The sequence below is a fragment of the Pygoscelis adeliae genome, unplaced genomic scaffold, assembly GCF_000699105.1.
Source record: "Pygoscelis adeliae isolate BGI_AS28 unplaced genomic scaffold, ASM69910v1 Scaffold38, whole genome shotgun sequence".
Taxonomy (NCBI): Eukaryota; Metazoa; Chordata; class Aves; order Sphenisciformes; family Spheniscidae; genus Pygoscelis; species Pygoscelis adeliae.
Genome location: NW_008825614.1, coordinates 22,415,929 through 22,438,542, shown reverse-complemented (window position 1 = coordinate 22,438,542; position 22,614 = coordinate 22,415,929). Strand labels below are relative to the sequence as shown.

At 40.3% G+C, this 22,614-nt stretch overlaps 1 protein-coding gene across 3 annotated transcripts in view; it reads right to left on the bottom strand.

Annotated features, from left to right (window-relative positions):
- TSNARE1 (t-SNARE domain containing 1) overlaps window positions 1–22,614 on the bottom strand; it is a 530,032-nt gene that overhangs the window by 49,131 nt on the left and 458,287 nt on the right. For all 3 annotated transcript variants that reach the window (XM_009332991.1, XM_009332989.1, XM_009332990.1), the window contains one exon: window positions 18,853–18,968. In XM_009332991.1, the coding sequence (XP_009331266.1) occupies window positions 18,873–18,968 (96 nt within the window). In that variant the 3' untranslated portion in view covers window positions 18,853–18,872. The remainder of the gene's footprint in view (window positions 1–18,852; window positions 18,969–22,614) is intronic.

Sequence of the window (22,614 nt, the reverse complement as noted above, 5' to 3'; positions counted from 1 at the left end):
CCTTTGGGTTAGAGAAGATATTAATTCATTTTTAGCAGAAGAATTAACCCAAACAACATATATTTGAGACAGACAATTAGTTCAAACACCGTGATCTAAATTTGGGGAAGAGGACTAAGACAATAATGGACTGAAGTTTTTCCCATGAGAAAAGACGTGTCAAAATCAAGAACTAAACTGGGATCATCACTTCTCCATCTAGTTCCTTATCAGCCATCATATCACTCCTTCAGTACAAAGACTGAAAATAAAAATAGGTTTTGTGCATTCTGGAACATAATAGCTTAATCATTTCTTGGGCTTTTCCTTCTATAGAAAGAGAAAGATTGAAGTACCTCAGCTGGGGCGATTCTTCTTCAAGAACTATTCTCACTTTTGTCAGTGTCTGTGTCTCACACTGGAATAGCCAGCAATGCTGGCTGTCCTCCGTAATATCAGAGTAGTCACATATATAAAATCTGTATTACCTGAAGGTTTCCCTGGGATAGAACTGACATTCTCAGGCAGAACCCGCCACTTTCCTTCCATCCCTTTGCTGAACACCACCACTGCCAACATGCCTTTGAGAAACTTTACCACAAATCCACATCTACTTGCTGTCTTTCTATGTTTCAAATACAGGAGGTTTAGGCACAGTCTACCACAGCTATGTCAAAAGGCTTAGTGACCAAAGCTAAAAAAGCTCTACATCTTTTGTAGCAAGTTATGTGACACATCTTAGCTCAAGCTCCAGTCTTCCTTAGCAGAGTGTAATAGTGTGGGTACTTCCAGAGCCAAAAACACAGCAAAAAGCATATAATAATGTCTTAGAACCACAAGGGAACCACACAGGACCAAGAGAAGACCCAGAGTCAAGTGATATGAGATGTTACTCTGCACTACGGGATTATAGGGTATTCTTAAGCAACATGGACTTGTAACTTGGCCTTGAGGCTAGAGGTAATCTCTTGGTACATTTAAAATAAGCAATACACCTGAGGAACCTGAAGGTCTTGCTTGAGCTAGAGCCAGGGCTGTGAATGGAAAGCACATGGGTACTTAGATTCAAACATACTTCAGTATGCTTTTCACTTGCATGGTAGGCAATTTTCCTTCCTGTATCGCTATCATATTTTGTTTTCATCTCTTTTTTCCCCATGAAAAGCAACATCAAACAAAGTTTGCATCTGAACAAAAATCCTCATTAATATTCTGGAAGAAGTAGGGTGTAATGTGACATTTCCAGAAGATCTTTCTCCCTCTGGGATTCATTTCTCCAGGAATTCAAGTCAAAATGTATAGAAAGAAACATATGTGCCCCTGTACTCAGCACTGGTGAGGCCACACCGCGAATACTGTGTTCAGTTTTGGGCCCCTCACTACAAGAAGGACATTGAGGTGCTGGAGCGTGTCCAGAGAAGGGCAACGAAGCTGGTGAGGGGTCTGGAGAACAAGTCTTATGAGGGGCAGCTGAGGGAGCTGGGGTTGTTTAGCCTGGAGAAAAGGAGGCTGAGGGGAGACCTCATCACTCTCTACAACTACCTGAAAGGAGGTTGTAGCAAGGTGGGTGTCGGTCTCTTCTCCCAAGTAACTAGCGATAGGACGAGAGGAAATGTCCTCAAGTTACACCAGGGGAGGTTTAGATTGGATGTGAGGAAAAATGTCTTTACTGAAAGAGTGGTTAAACATTGGACCAGGCTGCCCAGGGAAGTGGTGGAGTCCCCCTCCCTGGAAGTATTTAAAAGACGTGTAGATGCGGTGCTTAGGGACATGGTTTAGTGGGCGTGGTGGTGTTGGGTTGATGGTTGGACCCGATGATCTTAGAGGTCTTTTCCAACCCTAATGATTCTATGAGTCTATAAACTCCAATGAGTGTCTCTCCCTTTAAAAGAAAAAAGGAGGACTCCCCTCCCCCCAAAAAAATCCCCAAACCCTCGAACAATCCCCTTCACAATCAAAGCCTTCAATTCCTTCTGAAATAACATCCTCACCTGAAAAATGGGCTCAACGATAGGACTGTTTCTGCTGTCTCAGGTTCTGGGTACTGTGAGTTAAAAAAATATATGCTGAAATGAATATTAAGTTCAGAGCAAGGCTTAATAATCTCACTAAATGCTAATAGAGTTTTAATGCTGTTTTCATTAACTTTGTGCCCTTTCATATAAAGCTGGAGGTCTACTCAATGATAAGAAAAGCCCACCGATATAGTCGTATGAATGGATGCTAAATGCAAATTCTGGAAGCACCGGGCAATGCTCACAGCAGGGCTTTGACAGGATAAAGATTTTATGGAGCGTCATATCAGGACTTGTTGAGTAAGCTGAATGTCAAGAGTAAAAGCAACTGCAGGAAAAAAATGAAAGCAAGATCATCTCTGAAGTGATGCTTTTTTTTTTGTTGGAAACTGCAATTAAAAAAAATTAACTTTCCTCTGTAAGTAGCTAAAAACCCAATAGGAAGCTCATCAAAAGGAGATTTAAAAAGAAAAAATATATCTGACAGAGAGCAAAACCCTGCCTTTCACTGGAAAGCCAGAGACAGGCTGACAAAATATTTCTGGCAGGCCTAAACTTTTCCAACACATTTCAGCAGGGGATTTGGTTATCTGAGTTGCAGCATCAAGCCTAATACATTGGCTGGGGTTTTTCGGGGGGGGAGTTGGGTTGTGAAGTACTTGTCAGTAGGCTGGGAGGGAGGGAGAACTCTCATGAACAGGATAGCTTGACAAAAACAAACTATTCCCTACATAGAAGTGCAGATATAAGAGGGCAAGAACACTGTTTTTATTCCCAGTTCACTCACGGGCTCACTCTGTTTTATCTGATTCACCAAAACCCCTGCAATGAAACATGCACCTGGAACTCAGGAGCAGCTTCACCAGTTCCTTCAAGACAGGAAGGTTACACCTGCTAAGCATAACCATGTGCTCAAAGCTCTGCTTGAGCTCTTCCTCTCCTGAATGTTTTTTTCCCTGTCTGTGAATACAGGTGGGTCAATACACGCGTTTCTATATATACTGCCCAACACCACAGATAAAGCTCTCTCACCGTGAATGTTAAAACCAGCATTACCCTCCCTGATCTCAGCTATCATCTCTCTATACAGAGAGAAACATCTCAAGAACGCAAGTTCTCCAACATTAACATGAGTGTTAAAGACAGAAAGGGGTGAGTTAACTTGTGCCTGTGGTTAATTTTCACCAGTGGTGAGAGTGAAGATTCCCATTACCTGCTTGACCTAAATACCTAGTTTTCAGAATCGCTGAGGTGATGTAAGATCATACTTTGCCATGTTTTGTAGTAACTGCACACTAAATTTGGCTTCATTGCTCAGACTCTCTGCAGTGAGAAACCATGAGAAACCACAATGGCTTCTTTGTTCTTTTGGGAAGGCTATCACTAGCCTTTTCCTTGGATGCCTGATATGCCTCAGATAGGAGCCAGAACACCCACTGAATCAGCATAACTTACTGTAAAGATGTGAGCAAGTTAATCCAATGGGATAACTCAACAGCAAGGAAACAGTGAACACAAGTTCAACCATGTGGATTGTTGACACTCAGTAGGTAAATAAAACTCATCATAAGAAGTTAACATTTACTCCTATCCTATCTAGGCAAATAAAATGCCCTGCATTATTACAGGAATTCCTTATGGCTACTCAGTTTGGAGCTGCTCCTCAATCACTTCAGGTAGGTTGTATGAGCTCATTTGGCTATGCAGATGTTTCTTATCTACTGGAAAGTAGGATAGATACTTTCCTATCTTTCCTGAGAAAGTCAGGGGGGTTATTGACAGAAAACAGAGTGGCAAATTCAATTGCCCAGAAACTCAGGAGGTGTCAGGGATTCTGGAAAAGACTAAGCATCCTAGGGAAGGACATTAGAATAAGCTGCAGGAACCAAAGCAAGGGAAGGTATGTGGATTAATCTGTCAGTATCACCTTTCCCCACAACTTGTGGTTGTTGCTGGCTTCATCATCTTCACATCTTCCTTCCCACAACTGCCCCTTTGTGGGAAGCAAGGGCAAATGAAACACATTTGTGTTTCATTTCAGGCTACAAAGAAGCAAGATGCAAGAAAGGGAGAATCCAACCAGGGATCTGGAGACATATATGGTGCACAGGCAATTCTCATACAGAACTCTGCTAGCACATGGGCTTTTGCATAATTTTAATTTTCAGCTCTGGGATGAAGCAAACCAAATTGTCAGCCCTGGGATGAACCGCCAGCCCAGCCCAAGTCTCAGGGACACCTGGGGAGGCAATGCCAGCTACTGCCTGCAAGCCATGTGCTGTGCATGTTGTGTGTGTTTTGGTCATACTGAAACATTATGTTGCTTACAGGACAAAAAAAGATTGGTCAGCTCCTGTTGAAACAACAGACCCACATATTCTGGATCTCTGCTACAAGAAAAAAGTGTGTATCAGGGCTGCCAGATGAGTTAATGTCAGATGCAACACCAGCCTGCAAGTGCTTTTATATTCTACTTTGGCTAAGATCAGCTGAAACATTTCCAAATTCTTCCTCTGTATAAAACTCTGGAGCCTAGAAGCAGTGTGTTTTCTGCAAAAGACTTGCAGTTGGCATGTATAACCCTTATCAGTCCAGCCCACGTTGAGTCCAGCCCATGCACAGTCACAGCAAACACCCATACTGATATTTCAATGGATCTCTACCTCCAGATCATGTTTCAGATCATTTTCATTTTGCTAAATCCAAATGGCATTTCCACTTGTGACTGACAATTCAGCTCAGAATTAAGGCACCCATTTCAGGCATCAGCATGGCTCTGTCTCCATGTGAGGTGGGTGTGCAAGCTCCACTTATAGTCATTGGATACCCAGTCAATACAGTCTGTGAAGCCCACATAGCTAATTTCTCCACAATAGAGCTCTAGGGCTCAATTCAGTTCCCTGCAGACAACCATCTTGTGCCAGTTGAGACTTGCTAGGGTATACAAGACACCTGTGTGGGACTAGGAGCTATGACAAGTGACACCCATGCCCTTCTGGACTGACAACTGGGATCCAGGTGACATAGCCTTGGGAAACTCAAATGACAATAGCCACATATGTGTGGACAAGTACACTGATCCCTTCGAAGTGGGCAGATGAATTGCTGTTTAGGCTTCGTTGTCCAGATCTCCACTGGCTCTAAGGGGAGTTCAGAATACTTGGCTTTCATGGAGGTGTATTGACACCCAAATACCTGTCTTAATCTTGAGTTTCAGTTTCACAGAGGATGAGAGAAGTGGTAGAGTGAACTGGAAGATGGAAATCTGCTTTCCTGGCTACTCAGGAGCTTTTCTCTATTGTGTCTGTATGCACTAAGATCTTACCAGAAAAAAAGGATTATATGAACTCACAGTGAGATTTTCTGTTCCCATGGAAGTAAGCTCATTAACTTCCTGGGTGTTTAGACAAAAGCAGCCCTCATGACCACACATTACAAATAATACAAACAAAAAGAATGGCCATCTTTTTGATTTACAAAAACGTTTCCAATGAAAAAGGAAAGCATCCAGGGCTTAATCACAACAACAGAAAGTAATCTTAAAGTCCTTTGTTTGTATTAAGCAATTAAAACCAATAGTATCCAATTTGCAAGATATTTCATCGTGAAACTAGACTGTTTTCAGAGGTACTGATGCACATATGAACAGAAAACCACATACACCAAATATACACACAAATGCATGCACATAATGTTAAAGACTGTCAGTACTTTGTCCTTCAGCTGCAAGAAAATGGAAGAGAAGGCTGGCTGCTGATTAACCTCATGCTCTTTCATTCCTCTTCATAACTGAAGCAATCACTACCTTTATTCCTGACTGCAAGCGTTCTTGTGAGCTTGTTCCACCCACCCAAGTTCAGGGTGGGTTTTTTTCCCTGTTGCTACGTACCCCAGGTTTTGGGTACATGTGTGTGCACATACGTGTCTATGTATGCTTTAGCAAAGGATGAATGTGTTGACTTTACCAAAATGAAATTGTCACAACAGAAAATTGTATTGAAATTACCACTTGAACACAGCATGAAAAAACAAAGATGTCAGCAGGTTATAAAATTCAGTATACCCACAAGTTTGGGAAAAAAAGAGGTGTCCTAAGATGCCTACCTTTCCTCGCCTACATTTGTCAACAGTTGAATGAGACTCAAATTTTGCTGTATCCCTGTGCAAATGAATGACAGAAATGACTGTACCTTTGAGTACTCCTGAGTACTGTCACATTGGTTTCTCTAATCCCACAAGAAGGGAGGAAAACAGTTGAGTACCCCTCATCGTATTCCTTCCGGCTTTAGACTTACATGGTTAGACGGGAGTTCAAACCCAGATCTTGCCCTAAACCCAAATAAGGATTTGAACCAGGGATTTCTACCGTAAGTCAGGAGGGTATGAGACATGCAGAAAGGGCCACAGTTTCATCTGTTTTGTAGTTGCTTCACTGTTTCAAATGTGTAAATGACTGCTGAGACAGACATTAAACAAGTATGGTTCCACCGCTTGATAGCAAAGACACAGGAATGAGAGGCAGTGTGCTCCAATTCTGGTCTTTTAATCAATAAATACTTAAGTATTCATTGAAAATGGAAAAGGTGTAAGAAAAAGAAATAGACAGATTCCTCCTTCTTCCTCATGCCTGAGCTGATGTGGGTGTTCCTTTACCAAGTTGTGTATCAGTCTTTCTCTGAGATAATTTGATTAGATTTAATGTAAAGCTGTTCTTTAGTTTCTCTTCACATCGAAAACAAGAATGCATTAGAGATGGAGAATGTTCCCTTGTGCTCTGTTGGAAAACCTGAGCCATAAAACACCTCTCTGTGGCAATGCAGTACCTATCGAGCCTGTATCTGCCATGGAGAAGCCAGGTACCCTCTGGCTCAGTGAGGTACTGAGCAAAGGGAAGGAGAAAACTCAGTATTATAACAGCTTGTTACAAACAGCAACAAAAGAATATATAGCTCAAATCCAGCCTGGAAAATTGGCTCTCCAGACTGGTGAGTTTAACTGTATGTTAAACTACTGTGATACGCTTTGATTATATTAAACAATATACTATTCTTTAACAGTTCTAGAACTTAAAGAATTTTACTAATATGATTACGCTATCAATAAAATAAAATTAATAACCCAAACCAAAACTACCCACATTCCTTTTTACTCCCATGGCACAGCTTTTTATGTGTAAATCAGACTTATTCTGGGCTTCAAGGCACTCACAATCAAGTTACTGAAATTTTTGATCACATGTATACACTAAGAGAAATCTCTGTCCATAAAGCAAGGTGAACTTCCAGTGTGCTGGATCAAGAGATCAGAGATCATACTGACTGGCCCTTTTGACCCAGGAAAAGCATATGTAACTGAATATGTGTCTGACTGAAGATTAGCATCTGCTACTGCCCAGCAAAACTGTTGATTAAAAGCCATCACTTGGTAGTTCACAGTAAGCACAGTGGCAAATTATCTAGGACCAAAGAAGAAAATCAGAAAATATTGCTAGCAGTAGATGGCAGAGAGACATAAAAGACAGAGGCAAAAATGGCTATTAAAATATATTTTATACTTATAAAATTATCCTTAATGAACTATAAAATAAATAAGCCTTAATGAACTATAGCAGCCACTTACAATTATTTCTGTACTAATAAGCTTAGAGAATATATTTGCCATATACTGGTCATTAACAAGATATCCTTTGGAATATATAATTCAATAAAGGAGAAGTTGCTACAAATTAAAGGGCTTCCAGGAAATGTGTGTCTGTCACCCCACAGCAATATTTGAGTGTCAAAAGAGAAAATTTCCTAGGCCAATAAATACCCAAATTTGCTCATACAAGCTGAAATTCAGGTTTTATAGCTTCTCTCTTGCATTAAATTTCTCCTCTCTGGTCTTTTTAATGCTGTGTTCTGGAAAAAATGTAAATAAGTATTGGTCATTGGGATCTGCCTTGTACAGAACATTTACTAGAAATCTGTAACTGCATGTTGTAAACATAATACAAATGGTAGTTGTAAAACTAAGAGCAATTTTGTTCAAAATAATCAACAAGAATGTTCCTTCACATAGCAAACTCTTACAAGGCACAGTACTAGACACTAAAAAAACAATTCTTGCAGGAACTGAAATAGAGGAAATTCCACTTTTGCGTAAGAAAGAAACTCTTTTTCACCGTGAGAGTGGTCAAACACTGGAATAGGTTGCTCAAAGAGTTTGTGGAGTCTCCATCCTCAGAGGTGCTCAAGACCTGGCCAAGCACAGCCCTGAGCATCTGCTCTAGGTGACTCTGCTTCGAGCAGGGGCTTGAATCAGATGAGCTCTGGAGGTCCCTGACAACCTCAACCATTCTGTGATTCTGCAAGGCACTTGCAGAAGTTTGGCTTTCATTTAGGTAACGAGATGTACAACCAAAAATCAAAGTGCAACGCAGATAGTTATCATCAGAGCCTAAAATTGGGTAGGCTTTCTTCTACTCCCATTTCAAAAATCCCTCCAATCCAAAGCTGTGCAGAGGGTGCTCAAGATATTGCTGTTGCATGGCTCTTCTTCTGTAAGCACTCTAGAACTCTCAAACTTTAAGAGGAAAAAAGCAAATGCCTTTAAAATATTCCACAGACGACATGGCTTTTTTTTATCTAAAGACTAGGCAGACAATCAAAAGGGATCAAATTACTGCTGTTTAATGAGTTACTGCTTGTCAGCTGAGAGGCAGCAATGGATGGAATGTTATTCTTAGCACATTTTGATGACATGACATCAAAACTAATGCATTTTACTCTGCACTCTCAGCAGGCTGTACATGGACAGCAATAACAGTTCAGCTAACAAGGGGTAATTCAATCAACCACAGTAATGTGAAAATTGAAGCGATCTACCTCCACTCCACCTTGTGCATCATTTCAGCGGCAAGAAACTTTGCCCGCCTTCTGAGTTGGGATGATAAGATTCATTTGAGATGCATAGTTGTAAATACGGTGTCTCTTTGTACAAGCCCTCAACATAGTAATTCCTGATGACCTACTTGTGAGAGAAATGAAATGGTTTATGCACTATATAGCGAAGTCATTCCACAATGTAATGTAAAAGTCCCATTTCAGTGTTAAAATATGTCTATTAATTGGGGAATTAATAATCTGTCAAAGCTTAAGCAACTTCCTTATCTAATTCAGATGTAAAAAAGCCATCTCTCCAGCAGTTTTTTTAGAAAATACAGTTATTTCTTTAATGATTACTGAAGCCAAAAGGCTCCTTTTCCAGATATATCTGAAAAGCCTGTTTTGAAAGCTGAAACATATTCTGTAAATGAAAGGTTGTTGTGAAGCAGATTCCAACTCCTATTAAAGCCTAATGAAACTACAAGGGATACTTCAGAAAATTCACTAAGTACAGTGGAATTATATTTCTCTTTTTAAAGTTGGTTTGAGAATCTCACATCAGAGAGATAAAGGCAATTAGGAGTTTATTATTTATATATTGAACCGACTATATATTATCAAAACGTGGATATTTCTAAGATCTACCCAAGGAGGTGGATAGCTAATAAAGATATGATAACCACTACATTACAACTCAGTGAAGTCTGAAGTAATGTGGGATTTTTAGGTTTATTTTTTTAATTATTTTCATGTTAATGAAGGCCTAGGAAGAAAAGGAGGCCACAGAAACAGCCTTGAATAAGCCCTCTACCCTTCGTCTGATTTCACTCTCAGGCTTAAAGAATACCTCCCAGATCATTACTGTTGCTTGGAGAGAGTAACTTGGTTGCAAAGGAGAACATAACAAGCTACAGCACATCATGGGATGAGGCCATCTTCCAACTACGTTGACCACCACCGGGGCTTCAGTGGAGATTGCTGGGATAAAGCACAGCACTTCAGTGAGTATATTTTATCACTTGTAATGATTTTCCTATGACATTGAAATGCTAACCAACCTGTTGAACATCAAGTCATTTAGGCTGCAGTTCCCCAAGATAGAACTTGAATTTTTGGCACTGAAGAGACAGAACAATCTTCCCATCTACATTACTGCATGTGACCCCTCTGAGAGGCACAACTAACACCAAACACACTGTCCCCTCTAAACATATCTTCATGAAGAGGTAATTACAGATGTACTGCTCTTCTAAGAGTCTTTCCTGCTGGGACACTAGTTTCTCTAGCTAAACTGACAAAATATTTCTTTTTTAACACACTGTTACCAAAGAAAACCTCCTGTGCTGGTTTTTAGGTTTTCTTACAGAGAACACTGATCCAAAATTACTTTGCTTTGACACCACCACCAAGGATAACAGTCACGTAACACTTCCAAGCAGCTTGTATACCAATGAGAATCATATCCTGTCATTTGGTGAATGGCACTGATGAACTATGTGCTGCCCTATTCCCAAGAAAACCTTGAGACTCTGTGGTGGGTTGACTTTAGCTGAATGCCAGGTGCTCACCAAGCCACTCCCCTCCTCAGCAGCACAGGGCGGGGAGAAAATAAGATGGAAAAAACTTGTGGGTGAAGATAAAGGCAGTTTAATAAACCAAAAGCAAAGGCCATGCATGGAAGGAAAGGAAAACAAAAGCTTTATTCTCTACTTCCCATTAGCAGGCAATGTCCAGCCCCTTCCTGGGAAGTAGGGCATCAATACGCGTAATGGTTGCTGCAGAAGAAAAACATCATCATAATGAATGTCCCTCCCCCCTCCTCCTTTCTCTTAGCTTTTATTGCTGAGCAGATGTCATGTCTTTTGGAATATCCCTTTGGTCAGTTTGGGTCAGCTGTCCTGGCCATGTCCTCTCCCAAGATCTTGCCCACTCCCAGCCTACTGGCCTTTGGGGGTGGGGGGGAATGTTGGAGAGAGAGCCTTGATCCTGTGCAAGCACTGCTCAGCAGTAGCCAAAGCACTGGTGTATTATCAACAGGTTTCTAGCTACCAATAGAAAGCACAGCACTATGAGGGCTGCTATGGGGAAAATTAACTCCATCTCAGCCAGACCCAATACCGACTCCCTGTCTTAGGAGACAATTTTTTTTTTCACATTTACATCTCAAGAACACAGCTAGGTAGAGTACCTAAGTGTATCAAAACCTGATGTCCTCAAAGCTTCTATATAATACTACTGTGTGCATGTCCACAGAAGGGGAAAAGCAAGATATAGATTCTGTCTTTGCTACTGATTTTGGAGGTAGAACATTGCCATGATTCCAGTGGCTGTGTTGTTCCAATAGAAAACCAAGTTTGTTAAGATTGGATTTCTAAGTTACTTAGGGAGAATAGACAAAGAACAATAACAGTACTTTAATATTATGAGTAGGGAGAGTGAAGATCTGTCTACTATTTGCCAGCACCAGACACTTCTTTTTCAAACTTTCCCTTACGTATACAAAAGCTTTAAAATATCACAGAACCAGATGAGACTGAAATGTTGATGAAACATACAGAATTTTTGGTCTTTGTTGGATCAATACGTGCTAGCACAGCATGGCCATTCAGGGCCTTCTGGTCCCGCACACACCAAGCTCTGCACTCAGCGGCAGCAACCTTACCCATCTTCCCATCATCCCCAGGTCAGGAAGAATTGCTCTCCAGAGAAGAATAAGCTGTTTTAACTTTATCAAAAAGAACCACATACCTTCCTAAACTGACTTCACTGAAAGTCCACTCACCCCAGAGCCAAGGGGCACCAGGATGAACAATGGACTCCCTTAGGCTGCTCTGCTATGTTCTCGTCACTCTCACATCAAAATCTCACTGTATTTTGGGGGCTCAATGAGACAGATAATTCAAGCATTGCCAACTGAAAATGTCAGTTAACAGTGGTGGAGTGACATTGACAGCAGTTTATAAATCTATGTTACTTTTATAAAGAGCTTAATCCTCCCTTCCTCTGGGGGCTACTGATTTATGCCTCAGAGTACCCTCCTGAGCCATTAATCATACTGCAAACGTCAACTGCTCCCTCCACCTGACATCACTGCTCCTAGGGAAATGAGACTATCCATAAGGAAGAGGACACTTGCCACTGACTCATTCAAAGATTTTAGACATACACTTATGACAATCTTTTCCAAGCTGGAACCTAAATTTTAGGCACCTAAAGCCATATTTAGGCAGTTAAAAGAATGACTGGTGCTGTCCACAATTCTAGCTGATATTTCTTCTTCTTTTCATATGGTCTTTCCTGTGAATAACACAGTATATGAGGCCAGAGAGAGCATTGGTCTGAATCAGTATGGTCATTTTTGTGTTGTTTCTAGCAGTTCAAACTGAATGCAGTGAAGAGCAGCCTCTTCTGTCAGGTCATTAGAGGTGTGTCATCATGGTTAAAGTTTAAAGGCATTACAAAGCATAAATAATTAATGTTTGCAGATTGCTCTGGGAAGCTCAGATCAAAGACTTGCCATCTATCTGAAGGGTCAGCACTGGGCACAGCCACTCAGTGGGAGTACTTCATTTTCCTACGCATTCCAAAGAAACTGTAGAAACCTGAGATGGAACAAAGAAAGCTGCTGACTGCTCGAAAGTCCTACTGATTTTGGATTCAAATCAGTGAATTCAAGTTACTACCATTAATTGAGCTGCAGGAACTGTCTATGTGTGGACTCTCAAGCTAAGGCAAAGGCAACATAATACAACCTCACTTAGCTCTCTTTCACAGTAGAATTAATGATCTGGCATCATGTGATGCTTATAAAGACCAAAGATCATGCAGATGGGCAACAATCAAGGTCAGCCTGAAATGCCTTCAACCACAGTAACCTGATCACGTGATATCCCATCAAAACATTCATCTGTTTGAAGGTTTGTAAGAGGTGCGTATAATTGGTGAAAACTCAGAGAACTTATTAGAAATAAATCTACATTTTTACTGGTACCTCTGCCAGTTACTTTGAAGGATTTTTTGCATAAAGCAGACTCTTTTCTCTCAAAATTTCATTTTCTACTGATAATAATTTCTCTATTCTACCTGCTTATATCTCAGATTTTAACTGTCGGGGAAATAATTTAGCTAAGAGAAGTGCAGACATGGCCATTGGAACAGGAAAGTCTTCAAGAATGTAAATGCAAGCTTAATTTAAGAAATTGGGTGAAATCTTAAAACCAGACCTATTATATATTAATCATTGAAAATTCAGATCTCATTTTTGACTTGGTTAAATTTGAAGCACAAAAGTTACTGCAGAATCAGTATGTACCTCAGTCTTCCTGCCAGAGCAAAAATTGAGCAAGGATGCCAGGATCCAAGCAATTAATTATAGGTTAAAAGACAAGAATCAAATCGACAAGAATTGACACCAGACTATAAATGTAGGAACCTTTTCAAAATAATAGGAAACGGGGGGGAAAAAAAAAAAAAAGATATTGCAGAGTTATTGATTCCTGATTGTGCTGCAGAGCAAACATGGGAGCAATGCCACAGCCAGAGCAGGGGCGTGAATTATTTTAGAATTTGAATGACAGCTGTCAAAAATATTATGACCCTTTCAGGTCTTGAGAGTCTGAAACAAGCTTGAAAATTAAGCCACTCACATAGTTATCAAGCCATATATAGACGTGTGGTGAAAACAGAGACACTAAGTAAAGCCAGCCCCGTGATATCAATTGAAAAGGCAAAAACAATACCATGAAACAAACCTGTCTATGTTTTGCCCTTATTTACAATGTTCTTTAGGTTGAATTATTGCCCTGTTGAACACTGAGTAGAAACTGCTGTGCTCTTACTTCCTGACATTGCCAGGCAAGAGATGCACCAGGCAAATGTCAGAATTTCTATTGCGAGTGTCAGAAGAGGGTGCCCAGACTTATCTCCTGCTGGGAAGGAATGACAGAACCGTAAATGCCAAGTACCACAATGCCATTTGTCAATCTTTCTCTCTCTGCCGCCTACAGCCCTCATGAGCCCGACAGCTATGGGCTCTGATTGCATTGGTTGGTGGGTTATTGATGTGCCCTGCCTTGGAAGAACTTCCTCGTGGCTCCACATGGTACTTCATGCCCTACCTGGATGTCTGCTGCTATGAGGGAAAGGTGCGCTATTAATGACATCAGAAGGGGCTGAGGCTTACCTAGCAAAATCCCATTTTACAGAAAGCTATTCTGCTGTCCTGGTTTCAACCTTGGAGATTTAAAACTGAGATTTAATCCCCTAGGCCAGATTGCATGAAGGCACATTCCTCTGCTCCTCCAAATACATGCAGTGACTACAAGTACAGGTTTTATGATTCCTACCGCATTGCAAGGAACCACAGGTACGGCACACAGGGACATTGTAGTGCATGAGGTACTAAAGAAAAAAACAAACAAACAAACAAACAAACCCAAAAAAACCCTTAAGATCTGAAAATAAGGAAAAAAAACCCACCAAAGATGGATTGTATAAAATAATTTCTCTGAACCTCATCCTCATTGGTCAGGTTACAGAAAACATTTAACCACATAATAAGCCCATAAATGAATTAGGCAAGGAAAACTGTGATTGCAAAGGATGGAAAAAAATAATCCAAATGAAAACAATATTTTCTAGTTTTCTATAATAATTAATTCAATTTAAATTCAAAACAAGACAGTTGCATATTCAGGAAACAGATACCTGGAGCCTGATTATTGCTTTTCAATATGGACTACAGCCCTGATCTAGAGATGCTGGCCAAGATGGATTTTTAGCTGTACATTAAAGATTAATGTTGACTGCAATTAGAGTGGAACTCCTTGCTCAGGATATTTCACATTTTAAAAGTTTATGATGGTTCAAAATGCAACTGGTCAAATTAACAAGAAAGGAATGCATCGATCACAGTTAAAGATTAAATAACTACCTCCTGGATCAGGAAGCCTTTGAGCTTCAAGTTGCTGAAGGCTAGGAGAATATTCTGCTGAATGATCACTTGTACACTTTCCTGTTGTTCTGCTCTTCCATAGCTGAGCATCCTGTCAACCATCGCATCAGCTACCAAGAAGGAAAACACTGTTTTACTCCTCCGGGCTCTTGCCTCTTTATTCACAGACAGATTCTAAAGCTGGAAAGAACAGTAACCCCACAGGGTTTAAGGACCTATATAACAAAGTCCATGTGCTCAGTCCAGTAACCTTTGTCTGACCGAAGTGTGTCTTGTAAACAGGGAAGGCACCTTCTGCTGCAATGACTTCTTCCAAGAAAAGGGCGCAGAGTAGTCAAGTCATCTTTCATTTTTTCTTTGGCTAAATAGATCAAGATGATTAAGTTGTCATTGGAAAGCATATTTTCCAAATATCAAATACATGTAGCATCTTTCTCAAAGTTTTTCACCTCTTTTTTCCTATGCAGAATGCTTAAGACTTAGGATTCCAACGGTCTTGATTGTCACTTTGTGCAATTGTGCACTCATCCAAATGAGTCAAAAGAAGGAGAACACAGAAAGTCTATCTAGGCTGACACTAGACAAAGACATTATTAAAGGAGGGACTTCTTTCAGACTGCTACTGTGATACTGTCCTTTTAAGATGTTTACTGATGTTGTACCATAAGTGCAAAAAGAGCAGCTGCAATGTTGCTACAATATGAGCAATGTGACCCAAAAGTTCCTGGGCTATTTTCCTGAGGTGTCAGCAAACAAACGTTCAGACATAAGTCCCCAGGAGTTTCTCCGCATCCTCCATAGATGCTCTTCTTTCTCTCTGCCAGACAAAACTGCCCCAAGGGAGCAGTGACATATTTACGGCAGGGGCCTCGACAGGCAGAAGTCAGGGCTCAGAGCTCTCCTGAACAGCTGGTCCTTCTGCACACACTCAGCCAGCAACTGATGATGCATGATGCCACCACTGCTTGAGAAACTCATGGGAAAAAGTGCTTTTTACTTTTCAAGATTCATAAAGCAATCTTTCCTGTGGAAGGATGGGCTTGTCTGCCAAAGTCATGTCTGATTTGTGGTGGGGGAAAAAAGTGGGGGTTTTGTCCTTTTGAGAAGAACTGTTGATTCAGTATCATTATTGCAAAAGTAGAAACAAGAACAACAACAAAAAAAAAAAAGGGGAAGAAGACTTTATATGTTAATGATCATAACGATCATTAGTGATTGTAGATGCTAATGACATCATTTCTTTAACTCACTGAATAGCGACCTTCAGATTTCTCATTGTCACTGCACTCATGAAAGCTGAAGAAGCCTACCTTGAATATCATCCAAATGAGATTTAAACCGCTTGAATGGGGTGGCTGGTGGTGTTTCTTTTGGCTCCTTACTGATCCAGCACAGAGCAAACTCTTTGATGACATGTTAAATGGAAGTTCTGGCCAGTCATTACTAAACTTGGGATTTTATTCAGTTATGTGTCCTGTGCCAATCAGAGTATTTTGTAATTAGTTCCCCAGCTTGCTTTCTTCCCTTTATTTTCTCTGAATGGTCACATAGAGTTGTTATACGTTAAAACCCAGCTGTTCTCTATCTCCCTAAAGTATGTAAGACAGTTTTATATGAAACAGTTTGTTGAGGTAGTTGAAACTTTAAATCCACTGATATTTTAAAATCCATTTGCATTGCAATTCGAAACAGAAAAAGTGTTCACTATGGACATGGAAATTCTGAAAATGTTCTGTTTTGGAAATCTTCAAAATATAAATGTGAAATCTGCTGCACACCATTTGGGGTCAATCTAGATTAAGAACAGTTTATAATGATCAGAAAGCATACTTGTTCCAATATAACTCAATGCAGGTCTAGCCTACATTTGTACTACTGGAGAGTAACTCGTGTTTTAGAAGCTTAATAATTAGTTTCACAACTGATGAAAAGTAGAGCATTATATTTTTCCTAGGGCTTTCATTACTACCTCTAGGTTCACTTCCCTCAAGACATGGATCTCTTAACAGAAGATTAACTCTCATTTTCCAAGGGAGTTTTATTGTAAGAATATTTTAGTTCTCTGACTTTCTCCACTTAAGGGATTTAGATTAAAATGTGTCTAGATTTAGTAAACTGTTGATAAGATTTGTGATTTCTAGTAGATGGGAATATTTAACTATATATAAAAGAAATTTTATTGTATTATAGATTACCATGATGGATCAGATTTTCAAACCAGACTAATGCAGAGTAAAACCAGAGTAATGTAACTAAAATTATTGTAGTTGCACTAGATTTAAATCAGCAGGACAGATCACTATCTGCACCCGTAAGCACTGTCTCTTATGTAAAAAAGGGATAAAAATATATGTAGATTTTTTTTAATATGTATTTATATATATATATAAGCACATCCATATTTGACCAATCTAAAGGTCCATCCCACTGATATTGTCCTCATTTCAGTGCTGGCCAAATGCCTAAGTAAGCACACAAGTGTAGGAAAAAAGTATTTAGAGCTCTTTCTCCTAGCATTCAATAATGTTTAGCTCATGACCATCCTCATCTAAAACCAATGAGATGGTACTTTACAGCCTTCAATAGATTTTTTCTTTCATGGATTTGTTCAATTTCTTCTTGTGCCCAAATTTTGGCGTTCACAATGTCATGCCAGGAGTTCCAAAGCTTAAGTACACCTTGTGTAAAGAATCGTCTTTCTGTGATTGTTTTGAACCAATCCCTGCTATTTTCAGTTGAGAGCATGATGTAGAAAGAAGGCACATGAGAAGGCAATGACTTCATCCTCAGGTGGAAGGATAGCATTGTCAGGTAAGACTGAACTCTTGTAAAACAAAACAACAAACGAAATCTATCAATCCTTTGTGCTTTCTCCAGGATAGTTCCAGAGGATAGTTCAGGCTAAGAAATCTCCACTTAAATTATTGTAAAAGGTCCCAGTGAGCCTCAGTATAATGCAGTATCTATTAAGTACAGGAGTGATATCATACATGCTTTATGCAAATCTCTGTGGGACATGAGAGGTCTCTAAACCAAAAGTAGTACCCACCCTCCTTTGCTTTCTGCCTCAGGCTCCCTACTTTCTGTCTGCAGGAAAAGTCCCATTGATACTCTTGGGTTGTGGCTTTAGCAGTCAGAAACCCTGCCATGGCAGCAGGCGTGCAGACCTGGAATGCCAGAGCCCTTGGGGTGGTAGAAATTCTGTAAATCTAATGTCTCCTTGAATAATGGCCTAGCGACCTTCTAAAGAAGCAGACACTCCAAAATGCTTTGTATCAGACAGAGATTATCAGAAATAACTTATGAGTCATTCTCCTAGGGGTAATGAGGCAAAGAAAAGGAAAAGAAAAACTTTCTTTGTGTCTTATGCTTTACATTTAAAGCACATTCTTTACAAAAAAACATGCGATAGCTTAAACTTCACTAGTGGGATGAAGTTGCTTTGATGTCTCACCTATCTTGGTAAGGTTACATCCCATTCTCCCCACTACAGACCAATATTCCTTTTAAGGGTGGATCCAGAGCAAAGGTCACTAGAAACTCATTTTTATTTTTGTCCATACTACAATCTCCAGTTGTTTGTCTTCCTGCTCCTCAGGAGAGCTTGGCTCCAGGGTCTCTTTGGAACATCTCAGCAGGTAGGTGCATTCTGGAATATCTCAGCATATCTGTGGGGTGTTGGATTGCCCCCGACCCTGCTTCAGTCTGGGGTCTTTAACACCATTTCTGCATCTCAAATTCATATGGATTTAGGATACATTAATTAGCATTGCTATGAGATCCATACAAAATCAAACACAACACAAACAGCAGAGAAAAGGGTAATAAGATGTTTTGTTTGAATACCACCTTGTCTTACATTTAATGATCCACTAAGGATGTTATTTCCGAGCTCAAATACCCTTTAAAGGAAATTATTTTCATAGGCCACACCTGAATATGCAAGCTAAGATAAGTTTTTCTTACCGTTATCAGCTTCCTAAACTGTCTCCCAGCCATCTTACAGAGTATGATAAAAGACTTAGTTAAAGGCTTTTACCTGTGGAAACCATAGCCAGATCAGCGCTTGACAGAGACTGCGATGATTATGACAACGAACAGCAGAATGGCCAACGCAACAGAGAGAAGGCAGCACTTCATCTTCCTGGCTCGTAGCTAAAAGAGGAAACAGACAAAGAAATAAATGCATGAACATTTAACAGGAAGATGGAGGGTAAATCCATGAAGAAATTTTGCTATTTTTCCATCAGTAGGATGAAACAAGTCAATACAACATGGAAGATTTGTCTCTTTTCAGACTGACTCATCCTTCTGGACAATCCAGATTCTTCCTTTTCAGTGAAAATCCCCCTTAGATACAATCACCTTCTCTGCACTACTTTTGTCCTGCTTAAATCATTGTTTGTGTCACACTAAATTTCCAGACTCTGCTTGGAGGGCTGGACTTGGGTAAGGCTATTCAGTTTGGTTTTGGTCTGGGGGTGTCAAATCTGCTTTCCGGCTGCCAGGAGGAGACTGTCTCCTGCAATATAAAGAGGTCTCTCTCCACCCTGCTGTGCAGTGAAATCTAGCCAAGCAATAAAGCAGGCTGTTTACAGGGTAGGCAAATGTAACTCCAGCATTAACCACCCTGATTTCATTCAAATTAAGATATGGTAAAAAAGATTCTACAGGGTTTTAATTCTGATGTCTGTTTCTACTTAAACCCATCAGCCTTCCCAGTGACCTCCATGGCCATAATGTTGTTTGTTCCCATTTAAAATCTTTTCCAGATAGTTCAATTCCTCTTCCTCCCTTTTGGATGGATTAGAAGAAGGGTGTTTCCATGATCCCACAGTGTCAGTAATCCTCTTATCAACACATAAAAAAAGTAACTTCAGTGAGACACAGAGTCAACTCAGACATTTTCCTTGAGACCAGATCAACCAGTCCTCCAGCCACCAGACTTGATAACACCATTTTGACCTGATAAACCAATTACATTTGTCCAGAGTTCTTTACTTTTCGCACAACTGAAGCAGCACTCTCACAGGAAAGATTATGTTAATATTACTGCTGTTACCTACTTTTCCTTCCTTTCTTCTCCTAACTGCTGTAATCAGCCCTCCCAGTCTGCCTCAATCCTTTGGTAACTGGTTTACACCACTCTGCGCTGCATTGCATTTCCCATAGAGCCATAGTTCCCCAGCTACTTTGTTCTAAAGATGTTTTGGCCACAAGTACGAAGTGCAACTCCTGCAAGTGACAGGAGACTCATCTCTTCTGTTGGTGCTCCAGAGCACAGTGCTTCATTCTCTTGCAACCCTCCCAGGGCTCATCCATTTTGCTATGCAAAGCTGGAGAAGCGCTTCCAGTGGAGAACTGTGATGCATGACCTGTCCTCTCCTCCAGAATCGATCATCAACCAAACTGGTGGTTTTTATTAAAGTGTGGATTTCCAGATTATTATTTTTTAACAAATTAAAATGCTGTGTTGTCCTGCCTCCATAGCAGATAGTCAGTGATTCATCTTGGCTCTCCATTTGCTTTTCAATTACTCACACAGAAATGTTTTCTTTGGGTTTGGAAAAAAAATAGGTGCTTTAAATGTATCATTCCATGTGTAATATGTATTAAGGATCATTTTGTCAGGTATGCTAGGAAGGAGTGTGAGGGGGGACACTATTCTCCCCCTCCCCAAAACCCTACTTGGGGGCACCCATTTTTGCTCACACTTTTCAATCAGTTTACTGTGACTCTTGGGGGAGAATACAGATGCACCAGGGCTATGTCTCTCTTTAGCAAATTTTTTCACCCGCAAAGTGAGGTTTCTTCATAGCGGTTCTGCACTTGCAGCCTTCATTTCTAGAGGGGTCACTAAAATGCATTCTGAAAGCTGAGTGCATGAGACAACAGGGCTGCTATGGTGTCCTCTTTTCTTTTAACCTTGATTAATTCCAAGTCAAACCAGGAAACCTCTGCTTAAAACTGCAGACTATCTTAAAACACCTAGATGTCCTTGTCCACTACCAAAACGCCAGAGCCTTTGTTTAGTCAGCAGAGGATGCTAATGGGTCATTTAGCTTCAAGCAGCATTCTCAAATATTCCTAATGAGAGCTTCAAAGGCTGTACAATTACCACTTCAGATGGCTTTTCCATCAGTCCCTTTGCAGAGAGATACCCTTGTTTTGCTCTTTCTAGCATTGCAAAATCTTATTCACTCTTGGTTTGCACTTTATGTAGTCTCTCTCCCCCCCCTTTTTTCTTGTTTTTAACCAACATAAAGCTAGCATAAAACTCAACCATAAACAGACTAACAGACTAATCAGAGGGTAGGAGAGATGCAGCCAAGCCTGTATTCTGGTATTTTGTTCACATTTTATGACCTTGTCCTGGCTGGTAAGTCAGGATAATGATTCCTGCTCTGTTTACAACATCTCTTAGTGGATTTAGTATTACCGTCCTTCACAGCCATATAATCTGTTGCAGGATTCTCCTGTTAATTCTTAGTTCTTTCTTTACGTTGTATTCCTATGAGGAAAACGTTCAGTTCTTTGAGTGTCTTTAGTCTCCAGTCATAAATTTGTACATGCTGGAGGAACAGTAGAAACACAGCTTCTGAGCCCTGCCTGATCACACAACCTTTTCTACACACATGAGGAAGAGTGGCCATATACTCCAGCTTCTTTTTGTCACTTAGGTGGAAAAATACTGGTATATGGGTAAAAGGCAGCAGTTCCCCTTAAGGTACAGATGCACACGCTGCTTCAAGAAGGGCTATGCAAGCATCCTTTCACATATGACTCGACACCCCATGGAGTTTGCGAACCCTGTCCTGTGAAGAGGACAAGCCTGCGTTTTGGTGAGCTCTTGTGACCCAGAAAGTTGTTAGCACAGAGCAGGTTGGACAGATTGCTCTGTTCACCAGATAGGATCTGCAGACCATGGTATGGGCGCCCTCACCTGAATATTACATGAATACACACTAATAAACAGCATACATAAAAATATTACATATAATCAACTCTGGTTATTATCCCTAGTTTAGGTTAACAGAATCTGATTGCCAAACTAAGATTATAAATGGTGTCTTAATGCCATCGCTGTCATTCTTGAGGGAAGTTGGGAGACACAAACAAACACATCCCTATATCTTTAATAACCCCAAGGCACCAACACACACTGGAAGCATATGAACATCAGAAATGTAGCACTCAACAGCTAGGAAATGCTAGCATTTACGTTTCCCATATACATGGGAATATATGCATACCATGTATGCATATACAGGTAGTATTTTTTTCCTCTCCCTTTCAAGCAGGATCTCTGCCTTATTAAGTAAATAGGTAATTATTATGCTACGTACATCATGTATGTTTACAAATTTTACTTATCTACTCAAGTTTTCTTGGGACATCCATCTAAAGCCATGTTCACATGAGACCACACAATCCTTTCAAGTTCCTAATTTTCCCATGGGATTTCCATGACAGCAGAATCATATAATTAATACTTTCCATCCCAAACATCAATGCAGTGATGGGTTTATGTCCATTTTAAGCCAAGGAAGTAGAGACACATGCCACACTTGGGTGGACGTATAGCTGATCAAGAGAATTCCATATCTCCAAAGGAGAAAAAAGAAGAAGAAGAAAAAAAGTGATTCATGATGCCATCCCTTGAACCAAGGTTAATCTATGCTTACATGGAAATGGTAAACTATTTCCAAATCTGTAACGAGATCATTTCTCGCGAGGGCAAGTTTCTTACTGCCCTGAGACAGATACTACTAGGGCTTGCATGGAAATGGTAAACTATTTC